Raw genomic sequence first — 25,241 nt, forward strand, 5'->3', positions numbered from 1 at the left:
ATATGGTTCCCTGAGCACCGCCAGGAGTAACTCCTGAGTGCAGAGCCAGGAATAACCCCTGTGCAATGCTGGGTGTGACCAGCCCCCCCCCCCCAAAAAAAAAGCATGCAAAATACAGCCCTGGCCTCCTCAGCCCGACTTTCTCCAGGAGCTTCACTTTGCGGGGGCGGGAACTAAAGGTGGAGGCAGAGCGAGGGGTGCAGAGCACGCGTGGATGGCAGGAGATTGGCAGGGGCCAAGGCCCACTCTTGGACAATTCAAGACGGGGCAGGCGAGTCTCATGCCTGGAGCCACAGAGAACGTCAACACAAACACAGTGTGTTTAGATGCTGCAGCGGTGACGGCTGCAAACCCAACTCAGATATTGGATCCTGCACTCTGGGGACAGGGAAAACCCACCTAGAAGCCTCAGCAGATGCTGAGCATGCCAGAAGCTCTGGCCACTGACCATGAAGGACACCTTCTGTAGTGACCTCATGGGCTGTTGTGAGTGCGAAAGGACGGGGGTTATTTTTGAACTGTGCCTCACTCACAGTGGGCAGAAACACAGTCCGGCAAATACTTGGCACTACGCAAAATGCAGTTGCCGTGCAAGTGTCACATTGGACCCTCACCTTCCCCGGGGCTTACAGAAATCCTTCTGCTGAGATGGGGCCTTTAGTTTGCAGCATGGAAAATTCTTGATGGTTTTAAGATTGGTTCATTTAAAGGGAAAAAAAATCTCACACACACACAGTACAAAAAGGTTGAACCAAACTATGTTAGACAGAAGGTCCCTGTAGAACACATTTTTGGTCTCTTGCCAATGCTGTCTTCCAGCTTGTCAGTGTCCCCCACCCTAAGAGGAGTGAAACGCGGTGCCCTCAGGATTCCTCCTCCCCAAGAGCCCCTGCCCCCCACCCCCACTCTGCCTCCCCACTTGCTCTGTCACTGTGTCTTCCCTCAGGACTGGGGGGTGATGAGGAACACGGATCATGACACTGCCCTCGTTCAGAGACTGTTCCTGTTTTCTTCTTCCTCTGGAATGGGGGCTCACTCATACCTCTGAACTTTACAGCCTCCATTTGTCTGAAAAGTGGCTCGTGACTGAAACAGAAGTAGAACCCTCAGCTCCGTGACTTGTGTGTGGACTTCAACAGCTCCCCAGAACTGCAGCCAGAATCACTTCTCATTTTCCCAGCAGCACTGGGAATTCCTCAGGTGCCGAGGATTGGCTGGAGAAAGCGCCGTGTGACGCTTATGAAAGTCTTTATTGCACCGGGCCTCAAGGACGCAGACCTGCAAGGATGAGGTGGAGAGTTCAAAACCCCAGAGCCAGTTCGTGCCTCAGGAGCTGCAGCGAGCCCTGGAGCCTGGGACCCCCACTGATGGGGAAAATGCAGCAAACACTGACGGGTGGGCAGAGGCCTCAAAAGCAACTGAGAGCAGTTCTTCTGTTTGCTTTTGAAGTCCTCTTGGTGGTGAGCCAAGACCATCTGGTTCCGATGTCTGGGTTTAGGTTTAGTCTGGACTCCTTCTCAGCAGGTACTCGATGCGGCAGGGAGGGGCTGAGCTCTCCCTATTAAAGTGCCAGCTTTGCACTGTCCCCTCCTCTGCTGGGGGCGGGGTGGGGGCCGCATGAACTCTCCACCCCAGCTCCGGACTGGCCTGTGGGCCTGGGCTGTTCCACTTCACCTGCCACCTCCTCCTCCGGCTCTTCCCCCAAACCCCCTCCTCCTTCTCCTCCCCCTCAAAGCCCTTCTCCTCTTCCCTGCAACCCCCCTCCCTCCCTTGACTCTCCCTCCCCATCCCCTCCTCCTCCTCCCTGATCCCCCTCCTCATACTCCTCCTTCCCCCACCTCCCTTCCTCCTCCTCCTCCTCCTCCTCTTCCTCCAACCTCCGATCCCCCCTTCCTCCTCCTCCTCCTCGCCTGAACCAGGCCACTCAGCCACCTGGGGAAAGCTGGCATCAGGCCAAAGGGCCAAACACCCCCCACCTTGCTCCCCGCCCCCGGCAGGCACAGCTCTGCTGCTCGGCCCCATCACCATTTCATTCCAACCGAGGGGAATTTTAAAAAATCAAGGCCTGTAATCACATCTATGGAGCGAGATGAGATGGATGCTCAGAAGGCGGCCAGCTTCAGAGGGGACGAGCGCTGAGCCCAAGGACAGCGGAAGCTGGGCTGTCAACAAAAGGCAGCTCTGCTCCTCTTACCTCCAGAAGTTGAGAGCATCTGAGCTAATGAGGGAGAGAGCGGGCCACTCACGGGGACCAGAGCACCCACCCATCCACCGGCACAGAAGGGCCAGGAACACGGGTGCTATTTCCCGACACCTCTTTGGGAAAACTGCTCTTTGGCACTGAACTCGGGATGTCCGCACGGGATGGACACATCAGGAATCTGAATTAAATAATTTTACTGGAGAAGGAATAAAAAGAGGGAAACACACACACACACGCACACTCTCTCTCTCTCTCTCTCTCTCTTTCTCTCTCTGAGCACCAAAGCAAATCCCCAAAATCTCCTCCTTTCAGTCAGGTTAGCACGGCGTGTCCCGAGAACAAACAAGGCGGTCAGGGCAGGCGTGACCGACCACCCCTGGCCGTGGGGGGCTTCACGCGGAATGGACCGGGGTCCCGCAGTGCTTGTGCCACAGGTCGATGGCCTTGCTCACGATGGCATCCGAGCTGTCCTGGGGAATCTGAGAACGAGAGACCCAGAGAGAAACATGAGATGCTCCCGCCCCAGCTCACTTCCTCGCTCACTCTGGCCTAGAACTTGGGTCCTGCAGATTTCAGAGGTTTTCAGAAAATGCTCTTACTGGGGCTGGAACAATAGCACAGTGGGTAGGGTGTTTGCCTTGCACGTAGCCAACCTTCGTTCGATTCCCTGAGCACCGCCAGGAGTAGTTCCTGAGTGCGGAGTCAGGAATAACCCCTGTGCATCGGCGGGTGTAATGCAATGCTCTCACCTCTGTGTCACAGGTCACTGGGTCACTTACTGAGAGCTGAAGGTCAGGCGGCCTGGATCATTTCCCGCACTGCCCACCCACAGAACCCTGAGGTAGAGCCCATTTTTACACCAGATGCCGGTCCTGTTTCCTGGGGCTGCATCCAGGGTGATACGAGGTAACCCCGGGCTGATTCTCAGCCCTGCCTGCCAGCCATTAATTATTAATGTGAGCCATTAATTATTACAGGATGACTCGTTTACCCACACACATTCACAGGGCCCTTATTTTTTCCACTGGGTCCCCATTCCAATGGAAGCGTTCATCTTTAAAACGAGAACAGATTTTGGGGGGTGCAGTGGAATTTATTCAGTCTCTGACTTCTATCTCTTGTCGGGTTAAGGACATCCCAAAAGAGAGAGAGGAAGAGTCGCTCACGCAGATCTTTCAACACACACCGGGGCTACACATAAGCACCTGAACAAATTCCACGGGGATTTCACCAGAGATAGTAATAGAAGAAATGAACAGGCTGATAAAAACAGCCCCAAGAGCACTTCCTGTCTAGTGATGAAGACTGTTCACCATGGAGTGACAGGACTCAGCCCTCCCCATTCTGGGCAAGTCCCCCGGGACAGAATTTGGTCTCAGACCAACTGTCTCACTGCTTTATCCACAGAGGAAACTCAAACTCCCCCGCACCCCCGCCCTGGAAACTTGGGGTCATCAGTGGTACCTGGGGCTTTCTCCTGGCTCTGTGCTCTGGGAAGGCTCTGGAGAATCATACGTGGTGTCGGACGAACCCAGGCGGGCTATGTGCAAGGCAACCACTTTTCCCACTGTTCTGTTATCTCTCTGGCCCCATGAGCTGACCTTTTTTCAAGGGAAAATTTGTTTCTTATAAAAGCATGCCATGTTGCTTCTCTGAAATAACAGTATTGCAATAGGAAAATCCGGCTTGCTAAACTAACTTCCTCTCTAGAGTGAAAATAAAATAAAGTCCACTTACATTTTCCAGAAATCTTTTTATCTTCTCTGCATTGTTCAGTGCCATCACTTTTATTTTAAAGGTTAATAAAATTTCCACAGCTACGAAAACTAGAATCTTACAGGATCCACTCACGACTTTATCCCAAACCCTACCAAAATAATAAAGAAAGACAATCAAATGACATGGATCTAAAATTGTTCGCCTAGACACCTCAAATAGAGTTAAATCAAGTGATTTTTAGTGTAAGTATAAATTTCAACCATGAACTATGATAAAATAAAATCTCCACCAATAAAATGTCAGTCAATTCAATTTTCAATTTCCAATAGTTCAAGTTTCTTAAACTTGCCCAAGGACTTTAAGAAACCATTTGCAAGGACCATACAGTAATTACGCTGTTCATTCCTGTAACTCTTTAAAGTTGCTATTACTCTCAACATAGCATAGAGATTGTCCTGCCTGGTTCCCTGCGGACACCTTCCTTCAACTGCATCAGGAAATCTTGGCAGGAAGAGCCAGGACGCCAAGACACCAATCACGCGTGTCTGGAACCAATAAAAAAGCTAAGTTCGAACATCAATTCTTTGCCTTCAGTTACTTTATAAAGATGCCATAATGGAACTAGGAACTATCAAGATTTTCTCCAGATTAGGCTGCACCATTGTTCTGATAAACAAAAGCTAAAGCTCCGTTTCAGATCTGAGTATTGTACCGTTTCTAACATGCTGAGAGACTCAACTTTTGCATGTCCTGTTTTCTGATAGTATTATTACAGTTAGATTCATGTCAATTTCCTGTATCTCGGTATAACAAGCAGGACTGTGCATCTTGTTAGGTGCTGAGAAGGCCACTTCAAGCTGTTGTACTGTTCTAAAACAGGCTTCTATTCTGAGGAACGGGCGCATGAAAATCCAGGACTCTTCAGACTCGAGCCTTCGGCAAATACTTGCCTCTGTAAACTGGAGTCAGGTAAGCACCCCGCAAAGCACCTCTTGAACCAGAGATCGTAGGGAAGCCTGGACACGGCGGAACACGTCTTCAGGTGACTCAGCAGCCTGCTGTCTTCCAGATTCAAGTATTGTTCAAATGCCTTTGGCTAGTGATTAAAAGGAAGAGAGATCCTGTGAGCAACAGTACCTTACAGTCCACAAAGGCAGGGAAGGATCACGCTGGACAAGAGCTGAGGGTTAAAAGAAGGTAAGGGATATTCTGGATAACCTTTCAGTATCAATATTGCAAACCACTGTACAAATGGACGGAGGGAGGGAGGGAGGGAGAGACAGAAGAAAATCGCCTGCCACAGAGGCAGGCAGGGCAGGGGGTGGGGTGATGGGAGAGAACCTGGGGACACTGGTGCTGGGAAATGTACACTGGTGGAGGGATGGGTGTTGAAACTGTGTGACTGAAATTCAATCATGAACAGCTTTGTAAAAATAAATTAAAAATTTTAAAAATAAAGAAATAAAAAGAAAAGCACCTGTACTAAGGGTCCACTGGCAAAGGATGGGCTGCAGGTCAAGCCCTAAAGCCTGGCCTCCCTATCCGGAGCACAACTGGACCACGGGTCACCTCCATCTGCAAACGCCAAGGTGGACTTGACTAAGTATCTGCCTGTCAGGGCTCCTGGCAGGATAGAGCTCCTGGAGGTCTCTCAGTCAGAGAGAGCTAGAGGAAATGGAAGAAAGAGAGCGTGGAACTAGACAGGGCCCCTCCATCAGCGACCATACACCAGCTGGCCCATGTGGATGCCCGGGCTCAGCTGGCAGACACTGCTCCTTGCAGGAATGAGCTCACAGGCCCGGTGAGAGAGGGGACAGGGGGGTACAACGTACTCTAACAGGTCCAGGCCCAGTGGACAGTATAGGGGTGCCAGGATCACCCAGGGAGTCCTCACCCAGGCTTCCAAAACTAGAACCAATCTCCCAGAAGGGACACAAAAAGAATGGACAGGAGCACGTTGTGCAAAGATGGGCCCACCTGTAAATATATGGGCTTGCTCCCCCCCCCCCCTTTTCATTCAAGGAATCTCTTTCTGTCCAATTCTGCTACCCTTTAAGAATTCCTAAAGGGAGGTCAGAGCAAAAGTATAGCAGATAGGGGGGTTGCCTTGCACGGGGCCGACCCGGTTCAATCCCCGGCACCCCATATGTCCCCTGAGCACCGCCAGGAGTAATTCCTGAGTGCAGAGCCAGGAGTAACCCCTGAACACTGCCAGGTGTGACCCAAAAAAGAAAAAAAGAAAAAAGAATTCCTCCTAAAGCTTCTTTCAAACCCTACCAACCAGTCCCTACATCAAGGGCTTTACTTCCAAGTACTAGTTCACCAGGCGCCTTTCCTGGCCAGCCTTGTGGCCGATTCTGCCAGTAGACTAAAGTGGCATGGTTGGAATACACACACAGACACTGATGCATGATGTCCTGAGCTAAGGAACTGCGGCCAAAAGTCACCCACTGATACAGTTACGTGACAAGTTGAAACTATACTGTCTTTATCAGGCTCTGAGCTATGACTGTAACTGATAAGTAGGAATCTTATCAGTTTTGGTCACTACTACTTCTCCAGAACCTTGAATTATTTGGCCTGGTAAGCTTCCAATGCGTAATTTTTGAGTGAACGGATCGTGTAAATTAAATAATATAATACGTTAGTCAACATCTTGATGACCATTTAATGTACATCTCTATTGCCAGTCTAACCTTTTTCTAATGATCTTCCCTGATACATAATATTGTAAGAAATCTTAAAAATACAGAAAAGAATAGAAAGATCACTTCTACCCAAAGATAATTATTATCACTAATAATTTCACATTCATCCACTTTGCTGCATATCTCACACATGAACCTGCCTTTTACTAATTGCACTCATACCAAATATACCAGATAGCATTTGGCCCTCCGTCCAACATATACTGTAAGCATTCCCCAGACTAATTACAAAGGGTCTTAATAAAAAGAGCTTCCGAAAACAAAGAAGGAAAAGGTGAAAAACTCTGCAGGAAAAAATGCAAATGGCTCTTACGCACAGGAAAAGGATGTTCAACCTCACATATAACAGAGGAGAACTCAAAGGCTAAAGACAGCACAAAGACCAACTGTCTCGCTGCTTTATCCACAGAGAAGATGCAAACGACCCCCATAGCAACTCTGGGTGATAGGTGGTACCTGGAACTTTCTCCTGGCTCTGTGCTCTGGGATCAGTCCTGGCAATGCTCTGGAGGACCATATGTGGTGTCGGACCCGAACCCAGGCATGTCACGTGCGAGGCAAGCACCTCCCTTACTGTACTAGAGAAGACAGCACAAAGAGACAGGATTCATGCCGCACATGCAAAACTCCCAAGTTTGATTCGCAGTGCCCCAAAACACCACAGAAGAGGCTGTCTGGGCTCCTGAACATTAGCGAGCTGCCCCAGGCGGGTATCACTGGATCTAGGCAGCAAAGCATCACCAGCCCCAGCACAGAACCAAGGTCACAATGTTATGCAAAGTATCGCCAGGAATGGTCCCCGAACCCCCCAGCAGCACTCGTATTCCCTCTCCCTGTTGACTAAAGAAACCACTATGAGATCTACATGAGGAATTTAGAAATACCTTAGGAAAAGAGCAGATGCAATTCACTATGGAGGCAACAAACTCACTTTTAGGGAACTATTCCCAAAATTATACTGCAGGGCCGTAGCAATAGTGCAGCGAGTAGGGCACTTGCCTTGCACAGGGCCAACCCGAGTTAGATCCCCAGCACCCCACGTGGTCCCTCAAGCCTACCAGAAGTGATTCCTGAGCAAAGAGCCAGGAAAAACCCCTGGATACTGGCAGGTATGACCCCAAAAACCAAAGAAAAAAAATTATACTGTAAACATGTGAAAAGGTGTATGCACAGAGATATTTATCTATGACCATGTGTACAACAGCAAAGACAGGAAATATTCTAAATGACTAAGAACAAAGCACAGGTACTATAAACCAGGGTACAGATACACAACAGAACTATAGAGGCAGCCAGAAAAAAATAGAACGGGAATGTTTCGATCACATGGCACGATCTCCAACATAAATCACAGAAAAGCAAGAGAAAGAAAAGGTGTGACTCAGGCCTCTGTTACATCAGAGAAGGAGGGGGACAATTTACATATGTAAACTTTCTTATGAAAGGAGATAACATTTATGTTGCCTGAAATTTTGGTACACAGAAAACGGGAGGCATGAGAGGTGTGATGACTATAACTGCATTCTACAAGAAAACCTTTAGGTTACTTCCCACAAATGATCCTAAAATTCTTACTTTGTAATGAAACAAAGCACGACTCAATCAACAAAGGTTACCCTTTGTTGACATCAATAAAATCAATAAAATCAATACAAATCTGACATCAATAAAAGGGACAGGGGCTGGAGTGATAGCACAGCGGGTAGGGCGTTTGCCTTACACGCGGCCAACCCGGGTTCGATTCCCAACATCCCATATGGTACCCCGAGCACCGCCAGGAGTGATTCCTGAGTGCAGAGCCAGGAGTAACCCCTGAGCATCCCTGGGTGTGAACCAAAAGGCAAATAAATAAATAAATATGCATTAAAAAATAAATTAAATTAAAGGGACCTGAGCAAGGAACTGATGTTTGAGTGAGATGTTCACTGCTGGCGGTATGTATCCAAAAGCCATCGAACATTTTTTGGATAACTTTTATAACTGCAGTCATGAAACATTGAGAGCTCATTTGCTTTAGCGGTTAAACACAGTCAAGGCTCCTACAAGAGAGTGACAACAGAGAGAGAGAGAGAGAGAGAGAGAGAGAGAGAGAGAGAGAGAGAAAGAGAGAGAGAGAGGTCTTTCCAGGTCCTCCTCTGTGTGTAGCTGCTTGGCCTCAACAGAAAAAGCAGCAGGTCAGAGAGAGGCCACGCCAGGGGCCACGCAGGCAGGATCCTGCATACCAACAGGCCACTGGCAGCCACAGTCCATCCTCCTGCTGTCAAAAGCCCATCTCTGTCCACTGCACACAGTTCCAGGACTGGAAATCCACCATACTTGGTGATGCCAAGTGATTTGGTAAAACTGCACACATTCGAAAAGATGACAGACAATACAAAAATCTACTTTCCCAGGAAGCTAAGAAGCCCTCCACTGACCAACAGCTGCAAACACAACGGTCAGTGGAAACAACGGAAGGAGGAAAGCTGGAAGGAACCACTTGACTAAAACAAAGAGCCACACAAAGGAAATTGAGCTCTTCTTGTACAATCTGGAAAACTTTAAGGAAAAGAAGATCCCCAACTCTCTGAAACTGTGCAAGGCTCTGGAAGGTGCATAAGTTGACCTGGTTCTCATGGCGCCAAGTCCGAGAACGCAGACAACACCCCCTCCTGTGTTTTTGGTTTTTGGTGTTTCTTTTTCCTTTTGGTCCTCAACAGCAGCTCCTGGCAGTGCTGGGGGACTAGGAGGTCCCTGGGTGGAACCTGGGTGCCCACATGCAAAGCGTTCACCAGCCCTTTGGGCTATCTCTGCGATGCACCAGAGTTTATAAAAGTACCTCCTAGCTTCCGGGGCTGGAGCAATGGCACAGCAGGTAGGGTGTTTGCCTTGCACACAGCCGAACCAGGTTTGATCCCTCCATCCCTCTTGAAGAGCCCGGCAAGCTACCGAGAGTATCTCACCCACATGGCAAAGCCTGGCAAGCTCCCTGTGACGTATTCGATATGCCAGACACAGTAACAACAAGTCTCACAATGGAGATGTTACTGGTGCCTGCTCGAGCAAATCTATGAACAATGGAAGGATAGTGCTACAGTGCTCCTAGTTTCCACTGCAGACAGGCATGGCCATGTGGCACAGTCTGCCACTGAAAGACACAGAAGGAAAATATGTTCAAAGCAGATAGGTCCAGGACAGACAGGCCAGGCTGCCATGGAACCACCTGAGGCTGTTGAGACCCTGAACTTCTGCCGCCAATATCTTGGGCAAGACAGAAGATTATGGCGGAGGATGCTCGGGCCCAGGGGATTGAAGCCTGGGTCCCTGTCCCTAACCCTGCACTGAGGTACCTCCCTTAACTCTGAAATTTGGTTACGGGGATGAAAACACTCAAGTTTCTGTTCCCTGTGCATTCTATGATGCACAGTCAAATTTAAACCTCAGCTAGCAACAAAGGACAACTCTAGGCCAAGTTGTGGATTCTGGACCCGTTGAGCAGGCTGGGCACACCCTGGCCTGCCCTGGGCTATTCTCTGATGTACTGTCCAGGGCAGCTTTGGTGCAATGACAACAGAGCTGAGTGGTTGTAGTAGAGGCGTAGGGACAGTATTTGCTGACTGCATCGGAGAGGGCACTGCTCAGACCTGCGGCAGCACCCAGAGTGCAGAATCTTCTCTGGAGATCTGCAATCCCATCGCTCACTCCCACATCCTGACAGCCCAAATGTGTGTCCCTTACCAGCTGGGGCAAAGCCTCCCGGAACTTGTTATTTAACTGGTTCACGAAGCAGCGGGTGATCCAGTAACAGTCCACGCTGTCCTCCACCATCTCTTCCATGGCTTTAGCAATGGCAAGAAATACTTCATCTTCCGACTCCTGAAAGATGAATAGTAAATCTCAATAGAAAAACAAAAGAGAGGAATACATTTTTTTTTAAATGAAGAGAGAATCCTGAACCCTACATTTTTAGGAGACTGCATTAGTAAATCAACGCACAGGGCTAGAGCGATAGTACAGCGGGTAGGGCATTTGCCTTGCATGCGGCCAACCCAGGTTCAATTCCCAGCATCCCATATGGTCCCTGAGCACTGCCAGGAGTGACTCCTGAGTGCAGAGCCAGGAGGAACCACTGAGCATCGCCAGGTGTGACCCAAAAGGGAAAAAAAAAAAAGTAAATCAAAGTACACCATTCACTACTGAAGGGAAAACTTGAGTGAGACAGGGATGAGAAGCCAGTGAGGTGGACTGGAATGGGTCTTGCTCATGAATGTCCAGGCTGCAGGCCCACAGTCGGGAATGTTCTGTCTCTAACACAGAGGCCATCAGAGATAGGAGAAATGAATCATGAGCATGGTGCTGGGTCTCTCCACCCCAAAATATTCTCTGGGCAAGAGGAAAACTTCTTTCAAAAGGATGTGATAAACTGTAAAGTAATAACTGGTGGACACATGCCAGTTCGGTAATTTGCAAAAATCAAAGGACTCCAATAGGATCAAGCATTGTCTTTGCAAGGCATTCATAAATAGCTTTCTGATTCCACTTTCTCTTCCAACACTTCAGAGTTTAAAACACCCCTAGAATTAGAAGTTTAGAAATCAGAAGAATGGCATTTCTCAAACATCTATTTCTCAAACCAGAACAGTTGTATTTAAAAAAAAAAATGGAATAGAACAGTAACTTTCACAGAATAGTACAGCTTACAGGCAAATCCAATTTTGAACAATTTCTTGTGTAAGCCCCCTCCGATTGTTAAGATGCCAGCTCGAACTGGGAATTGCATAAATACAGCCAAAGCCCAGGAGCTAGACTCATTCTTTCCTCTCCTTTTTCCTCAACCCTGTGTCTTCCCTTTAAGAACAGTTAAGTAAGGAAAAGCAAGGAATTCATCCGAGATGAAGTTTAAGGTATGTTGGGGTCTAGGGAAACTCAGGCCAGGGAGAGGTCAGGACCACAGAATCGTGGGGCCTGCAGATCGGAGCCAGAGAGGATGCTGGCTGTGGGATAACATTGGTTTGTCCTTTCTGCCTTGCCACAGGGAACTTAGGTTTACTGGGTTACTCCCATCACAGTGCTCCCACTCCTGTGTTTACTTGTAACTTCTTTCTTTGTGCTCTGCTTCCCCAACCGGTCAATCACCTTGATCTCCTAATCAGGCTCCGTTAACTTGTAAATATTGCTTTTCTCTTCTTCTTTAGTCATTTGCATAGTTAACTCAGAGCAATGTTCTTTTGTATAGACACGAGCATAATGCTATGCTTCTGTACCTTGGGAGTTAATTGACTCTGAATGATACTCACCCATAAGTATCTGTTCTCTCGATTTAAGCCTCGGTTGCCCTTACTTCATAACACCCCAAAAGCAGGGTCCCGAAAAGAGACTGGAGAGACCCAGGGCAAGCAGTGAACTACCCTGGCATCAAAATGGGCCTGGCCAAAGCGCCAAAATACTTAACTATAGGTTAAGAGCATGGTCATGGACGGATTCTGTGAGGATCCAAAAAGTAACATCTGAATTAGGATCCTGCTGGGGTTGGGAAAGATTAATCTGGCCTGAGCACTAGAGTCTGAGATCTACAGCGAAATGTCCCCAGGAGAGCCACCCTACAGGCTCAATGTATCTCTTCCTGTGTCCATACAGAAAGGACATTGCTCTGAATTGACTATGCAAAGGACTTAAGGAGAAGAGGAAAGCAGTATTTACAAGTTAACAGAACACAAAGAAAGGGGTTACAAATAAACACAGAGGAAGAGAGCACAGTGACTGGAGTGACCCAATAAACCTAAGCTCCCCATGGCAAGGCAGAAAGGACTAACCAATGTTATCCTACATCCGGCGGTGCCAATGACATACCGGAAAATGAGCAAAGAAGTAAAATATACTAAAGGCTAACAGGGACCTTTTTATATGTCTATCAAAAAAAAAAAAAAGGCAGTTGCAGCTATGAAAGGATGGGGCTAGAAGGAACTCAAGACACTGATTTAGACTGGAGAGGCCGGGAGACACTGCAATGTCACCACTGACCAGGTCTGACCCGTGGCACCGCATACGTTCCCAGAACCCTGCCAGGAGTGATTCCCTGAGCACCGCTGTGTGTGTGTGTCCCCCTCCCCAAAACAAAACCAAAAATGTTATCATGAAACCTGAGGGAAGAGTATGACCCTGAGCCTTCTAACACAAAGAAAAATATGCCCTGTCACAGACGCAGGGTGGGATGGGGGGGTGGGAGGGATACTGGGATCCGTGGTGGCGGGAAATGGGCACTGGTGGAGGGATGGGTATTTGATCATTGTATAATTGAAACCCAAGCACAAAATTTTAAGTCTACAACTGTACCTCATGGTGTCTCACTAATAAAAATTTTAAAAAAATATATATGATAATGTCTAACTCCTAAAAAAAATATGTAAAATTATATAAGTATGTAAGAACCAGTTTGCTGGGAACAAAGAAACGCAAAGATACACCAGGAACAATGAACTACACTTTGCGTTGTTGTTCTTGGTAATACCACGCTCCATTCCGAGAAGAAATGGCTGGTTCCTTGGGTAGGAAAAAATGGATGATGAGCCTGAAATACCTCTGCTGTGCCAGGAGGTAAGGAAATGCTCAAAATGATGCAACTTGTCAAAATGACACACAGGACAAATTTGAAGGCGCTCCACTACTCAAATCTGAGACAATGTAAACATCAAAATAAATAACAGATGTAGAGATCACTGAATGAAAAAAGAATTTGTAATCTAAATTCACATAAATAAGGAAGAAGGAAATACTTCCTTATGGGGGAAAAATAAAATTAAAAAATCCACTAATAACTAATGCAGAAGTGAATAAGGAGTTAGAAAATCACTCTTTGGCAATCTGCCCAGCAAAATCTGCTTCAGGCTGGAATCGTTAGAAGATGAATATTTCAAGTCTCAAGAGCACCTTCCCACAGTTACTTACTAATTACAAAAGGAAAAATAGTAACCTTTCATGGGAGAAACCTGGCACATATCACCTTAAGCCAAGCTCAGAATGAACAGTAATTTAGTCATTAATATAATACTTCTATGGCAATCCTGCCAATAATATCATGAGCCGATTTTAATTCTGAGGACTTCTAGACAAAACCAAGGTAAGAAACATTCTACTCTCCAGTATGCTTCAAAAAAGGGTCAAGGTTATAAAAAAATAGGAACTGAACTACGTTAAAGGCAACTTAAAAAGACCTGGCAATAAAGGCAATGTCTGATCCTGGATCCTGGATCAGAAAACGACATGTGTGGGGCAAGAAGCAAACCACAAAGGGTCTCTGCATCAGTCAGCAGTATCTCTTCAATGCTAAGGCCTGAAGCAAAACCTATTTGTCACTGAATGCATTTTTGGGACAACTGGTTAACCATGAATGGAATGTGCAGATTAGCTGTTACTATCAGATCAGTGTCAATTTGTAGTTTTCCATGACTGTAGCACTGCACTGTCCTCCTGTTGTTCATCGATTTGCTCGAGCGGGCCCAGTAACGTCTCCATTGTGAGACTTGTTGTGACTGTGTTTGGCATATCAAATACGTCACAGGTAGCTTGCCAGGCATTGCCATGTGGGTGAGATACTCTCAGTAGCTTGCCGGGCTCTCCAAGGGGGTAGAAGAATTAAACCCAGCTCGACCTCACTGGCCTCGCACAAAGGAAAACGCCCTGCCAACTATGCTATCGCTCCAGCCCTATAAACAATTCATGTTGGCGTGTGTCCTTGTCTTTCAGAAGTACAGACCAAAGGATGCTGCAATAATAGGATATATTATCTGCATTTTACCCTCAAAAGTTCAGTAAAACAAAAATTTGTAAGTCTACAACTGTGCCTCATGGTGTTTCACTAATAAAAATTTAAGAAAAAAAAAATAATAAAAAAAAGTTCAGTTAAAAAAAAGGTAGGCATATGTAAGAAAGTAGCAAAACAAGTAAGGTAATATGTTAATAACTGGGGAAAGTGGGTTAAGGGCATATGAGAATTATTGTACTACTCTTTTAAGTTTTCTATGAGTTTGAAGTTACTTCAAAATAAATTTTGAAAAACAGGAAGACTGGGTCAGAATGTACATTTATTCAATAGAAGGCAAAACATGATACAACTAGAGAGAAGCTAGGCGAGTGCAGAGGAGAGCAGAGTATCAAACAAAAGTACCACTGACCAGTGGATAGGAGGGACTTCGAGGCAACTTCCCCAACTCCAGCTGATACATGCGGAGATAGGTTTCGACCTGAGGCGTGGCATCACTGACAAAGCGGATCACTTTGAGGGCGTGAAGGACATCCGAGTACTGTTCCTTGCGATAAAGCATCACCTGGGCATGGGACTCGTGGTGAGGAGGGAGGATCCCTGCACAAAGACAGAGAGTGAGGGTTAGAGAGAATGATACTGAAACAACACCAAGCACCCCTGTCCCAGATAATTCAGTGTGACGTGGCCCACAGCTCTGACTAGAACTCATACCAACATTTGACCGTAGCCTCTGAGAACTCCTCATTGTAAAAAAATCTTAAATGTAAATGCTACAGATATTTGAAGGCAACAGCATCACTGACGTTAAAAAAAAAAACTATCAACATTTTTATCCTATAAGTCCTGGGATCTCAGATAGAGAAGGGAGCACCAAATAAAGGGTGTTAGGAGGATCCACCAGGATGGGAGATGCATGCTGAAAGTAGACTGTAGACCGCATGATTGCTACTCAATGCCGCTTCTGCAAACCACAGCACCAAAAAGGAGAGAGCAAGAACAAAAGGAAATGTCCTGCCACAGAGGCAGGGTGGGATGGGGGGGGGGGGGGGGCGAGGGTAGGGATACTGGGATCAGTGGTGGTGGAAAATGAGCACTGGTGGAGGGATGGGTACTCGAACATCATATAATTGAAACCCAAGCACAAAAATTTGTTAAGTCTACAACTGTACCTCATGGTGCTTCAATAATAAAAATTTTTAAAAAATAAAAAAATAAAAGTCCTGGAATAAGTGTGCTCCAAAAGTTTTTTAAATATCTAACAATTATAGAATAATTGCAATAATGATTTTTGTAATAATTACAATAATGATTTAATTCATTTAGAGGTTGTTAGCCTAGAGTCACCCTGTGCTCCTACAGGCTTATCACCAGATTTTTAAAAATTTTGTTGTGGGGGAAGGGGCCATATCCAGTGGTGCTCAGGGCCTATTACTGATTCTGTGACTCCTGGCAATGATCGGGGAACCACATGTGATGCCAGGATAAAACTGGGGTCAGTCATAAGCAAAGCAAGCACCCAACTGTTAGTACCATCTCTCTAGTCCAATCACCAGTTTTTGCAGCTGGTCCCTGCTATGAACTGAATTATCTCCCCCACAGCACCATTTGGTACCAATAAAATCACTTTCTGAGAGGTATGCAGACAAGAAATAATTCAGTCTCCAGGTGGAGAACCAATATTCAATAAAGAGCCTAAACTTATTTTCCTGACTGGTAGAATGACAAATGGTATCACCGTTCAGTATTTTTAGAGCTCAGTCTTCCCACCTTGGGTCTCATACCTAGAAGCACCTTCCATACCAATGCACGGTACATGGACGGGAGAGGGAATCTCTGACTAAACGTGCAGAGTTTCTCAATATCTAAAGGAAGAAAAGAGAGAAACTTTACATGCTGATCCCAGACAGAAAAATGCCCTGGGTTTTATTTGTACAAAGAAAGCAGAGGAATTCATTTCTTCAAATGAAGTTTACTACCCAGTGAACTAATCAAGAGAATGCAACACTGGTCCACCCCATGTCCACCAACCATCTATTTAAAAACAATTCGTATTTTATATTACAGAAGATGCATTCTGCATATATTGTTACATTCCCTGTAACATTAGAGGTCCTTACTAGTCATGGAATTTCTCTCATTTAATAACCCCACTGAGAACTTGTTGGACAGAAACTACAGCTCACAGCAGGTAGGTGACTTCACTGGATTAACACAGTGTCCTCAACTGTGAATACTCACATTTCCAGTAAACCAAATCTAGCTGCTCTGGATCTCAATCGCTCCTTGTCAAGTGAGAATGGTAGAACCAGACATACTAAAAGCACAGATTGGCTAGTGAAGATCAAAGAACTAATGGGAAATGTTTTTGAAACCATAAAGCCAATCTCATGCCCATAAGTACTATTTTTATTCCTGCGTTCTGAACTCAAGGAATTACCCATGGCCATGCTCACGTGACCATATGAGATGCTGGGAATCGAACCAGATCAGCCACGTGCAAGGCAAACACCCTACCCGCTATGCTATGGCTCCAGCCCCCCCATAAGTACTATTTTAAATGATGGTTCCATTTATTTTACTTTCACTGAACACAAAACAGACTTTGTGATTACTGGCCTTAGAAGAAACTAAAATTGTATGTAATGCAATAAGAAAAAGTTATGGCCAGAACTGTCACAAATTTATTTAGCTTATGATGAGATCTCTAAAAATTAAGAAGAAAAATACAGACATGGGGGGTGCTAATAACAGAAAATATATTACTGAATTCTAAAGGAGTCTTTCCAAAATGTCTGGCGATTTCAGTGAAATACTTCTCCCAAATACCATTCTATTATCCTTTCACAAAAAATTAAGGTAGGTAACAAATCCCCTTGACTTTTTTAAGATAACATTTATTTCCTAACACCTGGGATGACTAAGAACCAATAATGTCAATTTACTTATAACTCACCCAGACGGTCATCTTTTAGGAGAATTTCTAATGATTTCTTTTCTTCCACTCCACGAAATCCCACTTTCTCATAATACACTGAACGAAAGTTTCTCTGAGAGTCCTCAGACATGTTTCATCCTTGGAGCAAAATAAGAGCAGGAGAAAGGGGAATGTGAGCCTAGAAACAAAGAAATGAACTTTAAAAAAAAAAATTCCAACTTTGTCTTGTGACTCCTTTGTCTCCTGAATCCCATAATAAATCTATGAATACTATGAATCCTATGATAAACTGCCCTTGTGTCAGACTCAACATTAAGTCATTCCTTTTAAACAACTCTGTCCCGCTTCACTTAGCCAAAAACTAAGACACAAAGCAAACACCCTCTAAGATAGTTAAATAGTGCCGGGTTCCTACACTGGGAATCCGACCTTAGGAGAGCAGAGTCATTATTTACGCAAATAGAAAAATGAATGAATGAGAAATCAGTCCTCAAGCAAAATCGGTTGCCACACAGGATGAACGATAATCCTGCTTTCACAAACATTATGCATCCTTGACAACCTTGACAATAAGACTACAATCTGAAATGTTAATGGTTTCCTTGGGTCACTGGTTCCAGATTTCAATTTTTTTTTTTTTGCTCAACTGTTTTATAAAACGGGCCTATTATGAGGAATTGCATTTTTTCCCCAGCTATTATAACAAAGCCAACAGGTTCCTTAGTTTTCTTTCACTTTCCACACAACCCTATCAAATGTCATTATCAATCTTCCAAACCCAGAGCAGATGAGGAGCATTCAATGGACATCAGGGTGGGCATCAGAGACGGGTAAAGGAACGCGGGGGCGACTGGCAAGGGATTGCCCCCCGAGAGGAAGATGGAAAAAAGGGGGGGATTTCTCATGCATCTGCTCTCAGAAATCGAACGTCGGGTGGTCTCGAGGGCCCCCCCCCCCCCAATGACCCGAGACTGGGTGCGGCGCGTTCTCCAAAAGACGGCTGCACCGCCTGACTCCCCACGCTTCGAGAAGTGCAATGGCAAGCTGAGTTTGCAGAAGGCTGGTGTCTTCCCTGCAGAAAAAAGCAACGCCCCCCACATCCCCCCAGCTGCAGGGCGAGAAGGGGCCCTGCAGGAACCCCGGCAGACGCGTCTTCCGAGTCCGTGCGTCCAGCCGCGGTGGCACAGGCTCCGCACGCTCCCTCTCCCCACCCCGGGGGAACCCCCGCTTCCACCCGGGCGTCACCTCTAGCCAGCGGGCAGCGCCCCCGGGTAGAGCCGAAGCGGCGGGGGGCGCCGCGCGCTCCGAGCGCCCGGCCGGGAAGACGCGACCCCGGCGGCGCGGCGTGACGTCACGGCAGGTCGCGGGGCGGTGCCGGCAGCGCGCGTGCGCAGAGAGCGTGCGCCAAAGATGCGCGCGCGCACCTAGGAGAGGGGCGGGTCTCGCTCCTTTGGAAGCGTTTAGGTGGGGGTTCCCCGAGCCAGAGCTCCCCTGTCCAGTGTTTGTGCGAGCCCTCGACTTGGTTTCAAGGCGTTATCTCCCTAACCCCCGCGCCTTGTAATGTGCAAAGCAATGAAAACCCAGGCAAGAGAGCCAAAGTTTTCCCAGCACTGGCCTGGGAGTGGGCAGGCGTGGAAGAGGTCCAGCGAAAAGGGGGTGACTTAGGGGCTCGGGGTGGGGCGTGGGAGGAGCATAGGCGCCCCCTCGTCCCCCCACCTCAGTGCGACCCCGTCTTCCTCATCAGTGATCCAGGGTCTGATTTTGATGTAGGCAGGCAAATAGGGCAGAAGTGACATTACAGTTTTTCCCAGCAGTAAATTTCTTGGGAAGTAATAGCACTGAAGCTGCAAAGGCCAACCTTGCAGAAAACAGGAGCTATGGCCTGATAAGAACCTCACCTGACCCCAGCAACAGACCCAGAGAAGCTCCAGCAGAAATAAAAGGCCAGGAAAGGAATTTCAAAGAGGAACCGTCACCACTCCCAATCCGCCTAGGCAACCTCCTTAGCAACGAACTTTGACCCAGGTAGAAGTCCCACATGGGGTAGGTTGGAAAACCCTATAAAGGCCACCATGAACTAAGGACAGGCACGCATACGCTGCCCTAGCCTATGTGCTACTTAAGCCTGTGTGGCCAAGCACTTGGGTCACAAGTGAGCACATGGGTCACCCGCATCTCCCCTCTTGAGATGTGTACTCTCTTGCTTTTGTGTCTAATGCTGGAATGTGTGTAGAAGCTCTCTCTGCCCTTGGAGAAGCCCGGGTTCTCTCTTGAGCCAGTTACTCTCCACTCTCTCCCACATTCTCTCCCTCTTTCCCTTCAAAATCTCCAAATAAAAACTGTAATTTCACTGTCTGTCTTCTCCTGAAATTCCTTTCTGCGAGGTGAGACAAGAACCCAGTAACCATGGGTCCCGGGTGGCAGAGGAGAATAGGGAGAAAGTGTCTTTCTCCTCCCTACTTCACATGAGCCATCCCTGGGGCTTACCAACATCAGAAGAATTCCATTTACTTCACCTCCACACTGAACCAACCTCTAAAGTTTACCATCTCCTTTTTCTTAACGTTAAAGCAGAAATCATAGCAGCGGTGAGTGTTAACTGAATTCGTGGTCTGATTGTTTGCTACTCAAAGGTGAATCCCTGAGAAGCAAGAGTTGGTGTGTGAGAACAACTGCTTTTTTTGTTGTTTTGTTTTGTTTTGTTTTTAATTTAATTTATTTATTTTGAATACCCATCCCTCCACCAGTGACCATTTCCCACCACCGCAGATCCTCAGTATTTCTTCTCTGCGGCTGTGTGCTGTAAAGATGGCACTGGGGGGGCAGGTTGTGGGCATGACTTCCGGAATCAGAGGTTACCTGGGAGCCGGGATGGTCCCGGCAGTTTGGAGGAGAAGTCCTGTTCCCGCATACTCGAGCTATGCTTGTAGAGGCTCCTGGTCACCGGGGTTCCATCTGGAGGAGGCGGGATGCGGCACCCACCCCATCTGGGACTTCCCGGTGATTTCAGTTCTTTTTGGGACCTGGTGCATTCTCCGGGAGCTGTGGAGCCCCCCACGAGGCCTTTCTTCTCTGCGGCTGTGTGCTGTAAAGATCTTGTTTTGTTTTTTTCAGGTCCTGGCAACTGAGATGGCAGTCTTGTTCAAAATAAACATTTGGCTTTTGAACTGTGACTGAGTGGGAAAGTAAGTTAAGGTAGAAAAGGGTGGTGGGTCAGTGAGAGAGAAGGGGTTTACTTTCATGGCTGCCCAACAGGATTAATGAATTTGGCAAATCATGATGATCCTTACAAAACTTTGAGATAACACCATTAAGCAACATCTCCTGGGGGCAGGAGTGTCCAAGATAGAGAAGGGTCCAGGCTCGTGGTCTTCCAGCTAACCTCAGCAGATGAATGAATCACTAAGTATCTGTTCTTTGTAAGCCCTGGAGATAACGTGGTTAAGTAACTGTTCCTCTGGGTGAAGTCTACATGACAGCCATCAGGGATCTCTTCAGAGGATGTGGTGTTTTGTTTTTTCAGCACCCAGTTACTGGACCTAGTTTAGCATTAAATACACATCACCTGCCAGAAAGGCTGCGGGGCCATGAGTGGTTCTACAAAGTATGTGAGTGGAGAACAAGATGGAATCTCTAATGTTCACTCCCTCACAGCATGGACACCAGGAGGCAATGAAAGGGGTAAACAAGGAAGGCATAAAGTGAGGGCACACAGCCCCATGTGCTGGGGGAAAAGGCAGTCGGGATGGAGAAGGGACCACTAAGTAAATGATGATTGGAAGGATCGCCCGGGATGGGAGATGTGTGCTTGAAAGTAGTCCAAGGATCAAACATGATGGCCTCTTAGTATCTGTATTGCAAATCATAATGCCCAAAATTAGAGAGATTAAGAAGGAATGTACCTGCCACAGAGGCAGGGGGTGGGATGGGGTGGGGGTTCCAGGAGGGACACTGGGAACAATGGTGGTGGAAAACGTGCATTGGTGGAAGTTTGGGTGCTCAAGCATTGTGTGACTGAAATGTAATCATGGAAGTTTGTAACTGTATCTCACGGTGATCCAATAAAATTTATTTTAAAACTATTTTAAATAAATATTTAAAAAATAATTTTTTTTAAAGTAAGGGCACAGAGCCTGACAACTGGCCTGGTGAACAGATACATGAATTAGCTACAGTTAGTTAGCTGGTAACTAAATTTGGTTGTCTTTGATGGCCATGTGGGCAATTTGGGTGCTTTTAAAGCCAACCCCTTTTAAAATGACGTGTGCTCAACACCCAAAAGAAGAGAGAGAACACAGGGGATTGCCCTGCCACAGAGGCAGGGGGGGATGGGGGGATGGGGGTGGGGGGATATTATCCATGGTGGTGGAAAATGGGCACTGGTGGAGGGATGGGTATCTGATCATTGTAAATCAAACCCAAGCACAAAAAAACTGTAAATCTACAACTGTACCTCATGGTGTTTCACTAATAAAAAAAAATTTTTAAAAAAATGACGTGTGCTCAACTCCTACCTTTGATAAAATTTCCATCAGAACTAAACATCTGATGAGGTTTTTTGTGGTCTTGCCCTGTCTTGCTTCAACTTTATCTACTCTTACGTGCTCAAGGCATTATCTCTTTCTGCTTAAAACAGTCCCCAGAGCCACGAGGCCTATTCCCTCACCTCAGTATTAGTTTTTGTTTTTCCTGTTGTTTGAATTGGGGCACACCCAGAAGTGCTCAGAGCTTACCTCTGGCTCTGCATTCAAGGATCACTCCTGATAGGGTTTGGGAGAACATATGGGATGCTGGGATCAAACCTGGGTCAGGCGCATGCAAGGCAAGCACCGTTACCTTCTATGCTCTCTCCAGCCCTTCAGTTTTGTTTAAATGTCCCTCCTGGGGTTGGAGGATAGTACAGCGGAAGGTGAGTGCAAGGCAACCCAGGTTCAATCCCTGGTACCCCAGATGGTCCCCCAAGCACTGCCAGGAGTGATTCCTGAACGCAAAGCCAGGAGTAACCCCTGGGCATTGCCAGATGTGACCCAAAAAGCAAACAGGCAAATGTCTTTCCCAAGGATTTTTACCCTACCTAAAATATCTCTAACTACCCTTACCAGCATTCCTGACCCCAAAGCCCCCACATCCAGCTATTTTTCCTTTGTCGCCCAGCACTTTCCCCCGACACTGTACATAACTGACTTTTTCTTATCCGTTGTTGTTATTGTTACTTGGTTAAATCTGTTGTCCCACCACCAGAGTATCACTTCCACGAGCTCAGAGAGCTTTGCTCTGGTCACTGATATATTTCAGATTTATAGAACAGTTCCCGGGCCATGGGAAGTGGCTGTGAAGAGGGTGCCCACTGACTGGGAACAGACAGCCTTTCTGTCTCAGGGTCGTATTTGTGCCGTGTGCTGTTACTGGGCATTATTGGACTCCTAGCACAGGAAAGAACTTGGAGGGATGTGGGCCAGGGAACAGCATGTGAATGCTGTTGAATGAATGTTGAATTCAATCCTTCCGGTGGTGGCCCCTTCCTGCCCCCTGGTGGTCAACTGTTCTTACTAAACTGTGGAAATCGTACAACTAAGCAAAACTTCAAGCCTCAAGGTTAGAAGGGTCTTGAAGGCCAACCGGTCCTATTAAATGGGATCAGAGACAAAGAGCGATTTCAGCATCTGGATATGCTTAGAAATGAATTTGTGTCTTTCCAATTTTAAATCAATCTGTGGTGGATTCCTAATTAACACTGTAGCACTGTCCCCCCGTTGTTCATCCATTTGCTCCAGCGGGCCCAGTAACATCTCCAATGTGAGACTTGTTACTGTGTTTGGCATATCGAATACATCACAGGGAGCTTGCCAGGCTATGCTGTGCGGGCAGGATACTCTTGGTAGCTTGCTGGGCTCTCCGAGAGGGGCAGAGGAATCGAACCCGGGTTGGCCTGGCCGGCTGCGTGCAAGGCAAATGCCCTACCCACTGTGCTATCACTCCAGGAATCCTAATTATCGAATACTATTACCCTCAGCTCCTCACCGCTCGTTTGTCAAGAGATAAGGGCATAAAGACACAGTGACAGTACACAGTGACATTATGACCTAAGGCAGTGAGAATCATTTTAAGCAGTAACTAAAATGAAAATAGTATAAACTCTGTTACTATGTTGATGAATATACAGATTGTGATCATCCGGAATGGCAAATCACATTTCCAAAACACGTGAAAAAAGACCAGAGTCCAGAGGGTTCTGGAGGACCAGTTTCTCTATCAGTTTGGTCATTTGACAGAGAAGTGAGTCCCAAGGTCTCAGTTAGATCCTGTAGGCAGATCCTGGCTCTGTCTTCCCCTGGCATCATAGTTCCCTTAACGTCAGAGGAAGGTGCTTGTCTTGCATGCGCCCAATGTAGGTTCAATCCCTGGCACCCCACATGGTCCCCCAAGAACTACCAGGAGTGAACCCTGAACATAAAGTCAGGAGTAAACCCTGAGCATCGCCGGATGTGACCCAAAAACCAAATAGCTTCCTCTCTCTAAATGTGTGAACATTCATAGGCACAAGGCTCCCTGTGTACCATGATGTAGACCACGGCCCATGGAACCATCAGCCCAGCCCAAACTGGGAAGATTCATTTCTCAGGGCTTCAGTATTTTGTGCTTGTGACTTTTCTGCTAACAGCCTCTACTTTATAGCTACATCAATTTTGTGGGGAGTGGTGGTAGAACCCCTATTTTATACTACGTCACTTTGGGGGAATCATTTGATTGCCTCCATTTTTTTTTCTTTTTGGGTCATACCCAGCGATGCACAAGACTTACTCCTGGCAGTGCTCAAGGGACCATATGGGATGGTGGGAATCGAGCCCGGGTCTACCGCATGCAAGGCAAATAAATACCCTACCCACTGTGCTATCGCTCTGGTCCCTTCATTGCCCTTTTAAAGCCTATATCACTGCATACAGGAGTGTCCAATTAGGAGAGGATGCTGGTTCACCTGTCAAACCAGCGGGCAAACAGTTATGTAAAGAAGATCGTAGACTTCCAACACTCTCCTGGAAACTTCTGGTGAGAGAGTATCAGGTTGCCTAATGCAGATGGGGCCTTTTCCTAAATATTCAAGCCCTGAGCCACTAGTAATTATTCAGTCTCAGCCCTCTCTTAATATTTTGCAAAACTAGGACCTTCTAATGTCAAGATAACATGTTGGGGGCTAGAGCAATAGAACAGCAGGGAGGCGCTTGCCTTGCATGTGGCTGGCCCAGATTTGATCTCTGGCACTGGATATGGTCCCCAGAGCTCTACCAGGAATGGTCCCTAAGCACAGAGCCAGGAGGAAGCCCTGAGCAACACTGGGTGTAACCCCAAAACCTAAATTAATAAAGAATAACACATAACAGGATGAAAGTAAAGATTTCCATCTTTAGGAGCACTTGAACTCTAAAATCAATAAAGACATTTCTGAAAGCAGTGGCAGCCAGGCAAAACACAGCACGAAGGAAGTGGAGAGAATATCTGAAACAGCAGATACCTCTCAGTGCCAGCAAAGAGCGCCTCTTAAAGTCCAGGGCTTCCCTGGAAAGGCTGGCCTGAAATCTGGTGTTTGCCTGGGGGATACAGAACAGACAAGTTAATGACAGGAGCTTCCCACAACTCATCGGAGCTCAGTATTGCTAAGGAGGGGCAACTCCCCATAAGAGTAACCATCAACCCACATGTGGCACAAAATTCAAAAAGCAATTACCTGCCTGACAGCAATGGGACACACTTGAGAGCATTAGGAGCCTGGTACAGCACCAGGTAAATTTCCACTTTTAAAACTCTTGGCATCTTGGCCTTTTGACTGCAGGGTGGCTGTTGACAGAGGAACATGGATTTGCAGGCTGGGAAGTCTGCATGCTTGTACAAAGACACCTAGTCATGGCGGGGTGGCAGGAAAGAAAAGCTGTAAAAAAA

General features: G+C 46.8%; 1 protein-coding gene across 2 annotated transcripts; it reads right to left on the reverse strand.

The window, feature by feature from the left end:
- Positions 1-2,380: 2,380 nt before the first annotated feature.
- On the reverse strand, positions 2,381-18,662 carry TBC1D7 (TBC1 domain family member 7). 2 transcript variants are annotated; one of them, XM_056132420.1, is made up of 8 exons: positions 18,552-18,662; positions 17,325-17,444; positions 16,153-16,233; positions 14,781-14,968; positions 10,348-10,485; positions 4,873-5,018; positions 3,941-4,070; positions 2,381-2,682 (listed from the first exon to the last, which is right to left on the reverse strand). In XM_056132420.1, exons 2-8 carry the CDS (start codon positions 17,434-17,436, stop codon positions 2,596-2,598), a joined length of 882 nt encoding a protein of 293 aa, XP_055988395.1. In that variant the 5' UTR covers positions 17,437-17,444; positions 18,552-18,662; the 3' UTR covers positions 2,381-2,595. The 2 variants fall into 2 exon arrangements, with proteins under 2 accessions (XP_055988395.1, XP_055988394.1); XM_056132419.1 differs by having other exon boundaries at positions 17,325-17,484; positions 18,552-18,652.
- Positions 18,663-25,241: the final 6,579 nt, after the last annotated feature.

The sequence above is a fragment of the Sorex fumeus genome, unplaced genomic scaffold, assembly GCF_029834395.1.
Source record: "Sorex fumeus unplaced genomic scaffold, SorFum_2.1 ptg000094l, whole genome shotgun sequence".
Classification (NCBI taxonomy): domain Eukaryota; kingdom Metazoa; phylum Chordata; class Mammalia; order Eulipotyphla; family Soricidae; genus Sorex; species Sorex fumeus.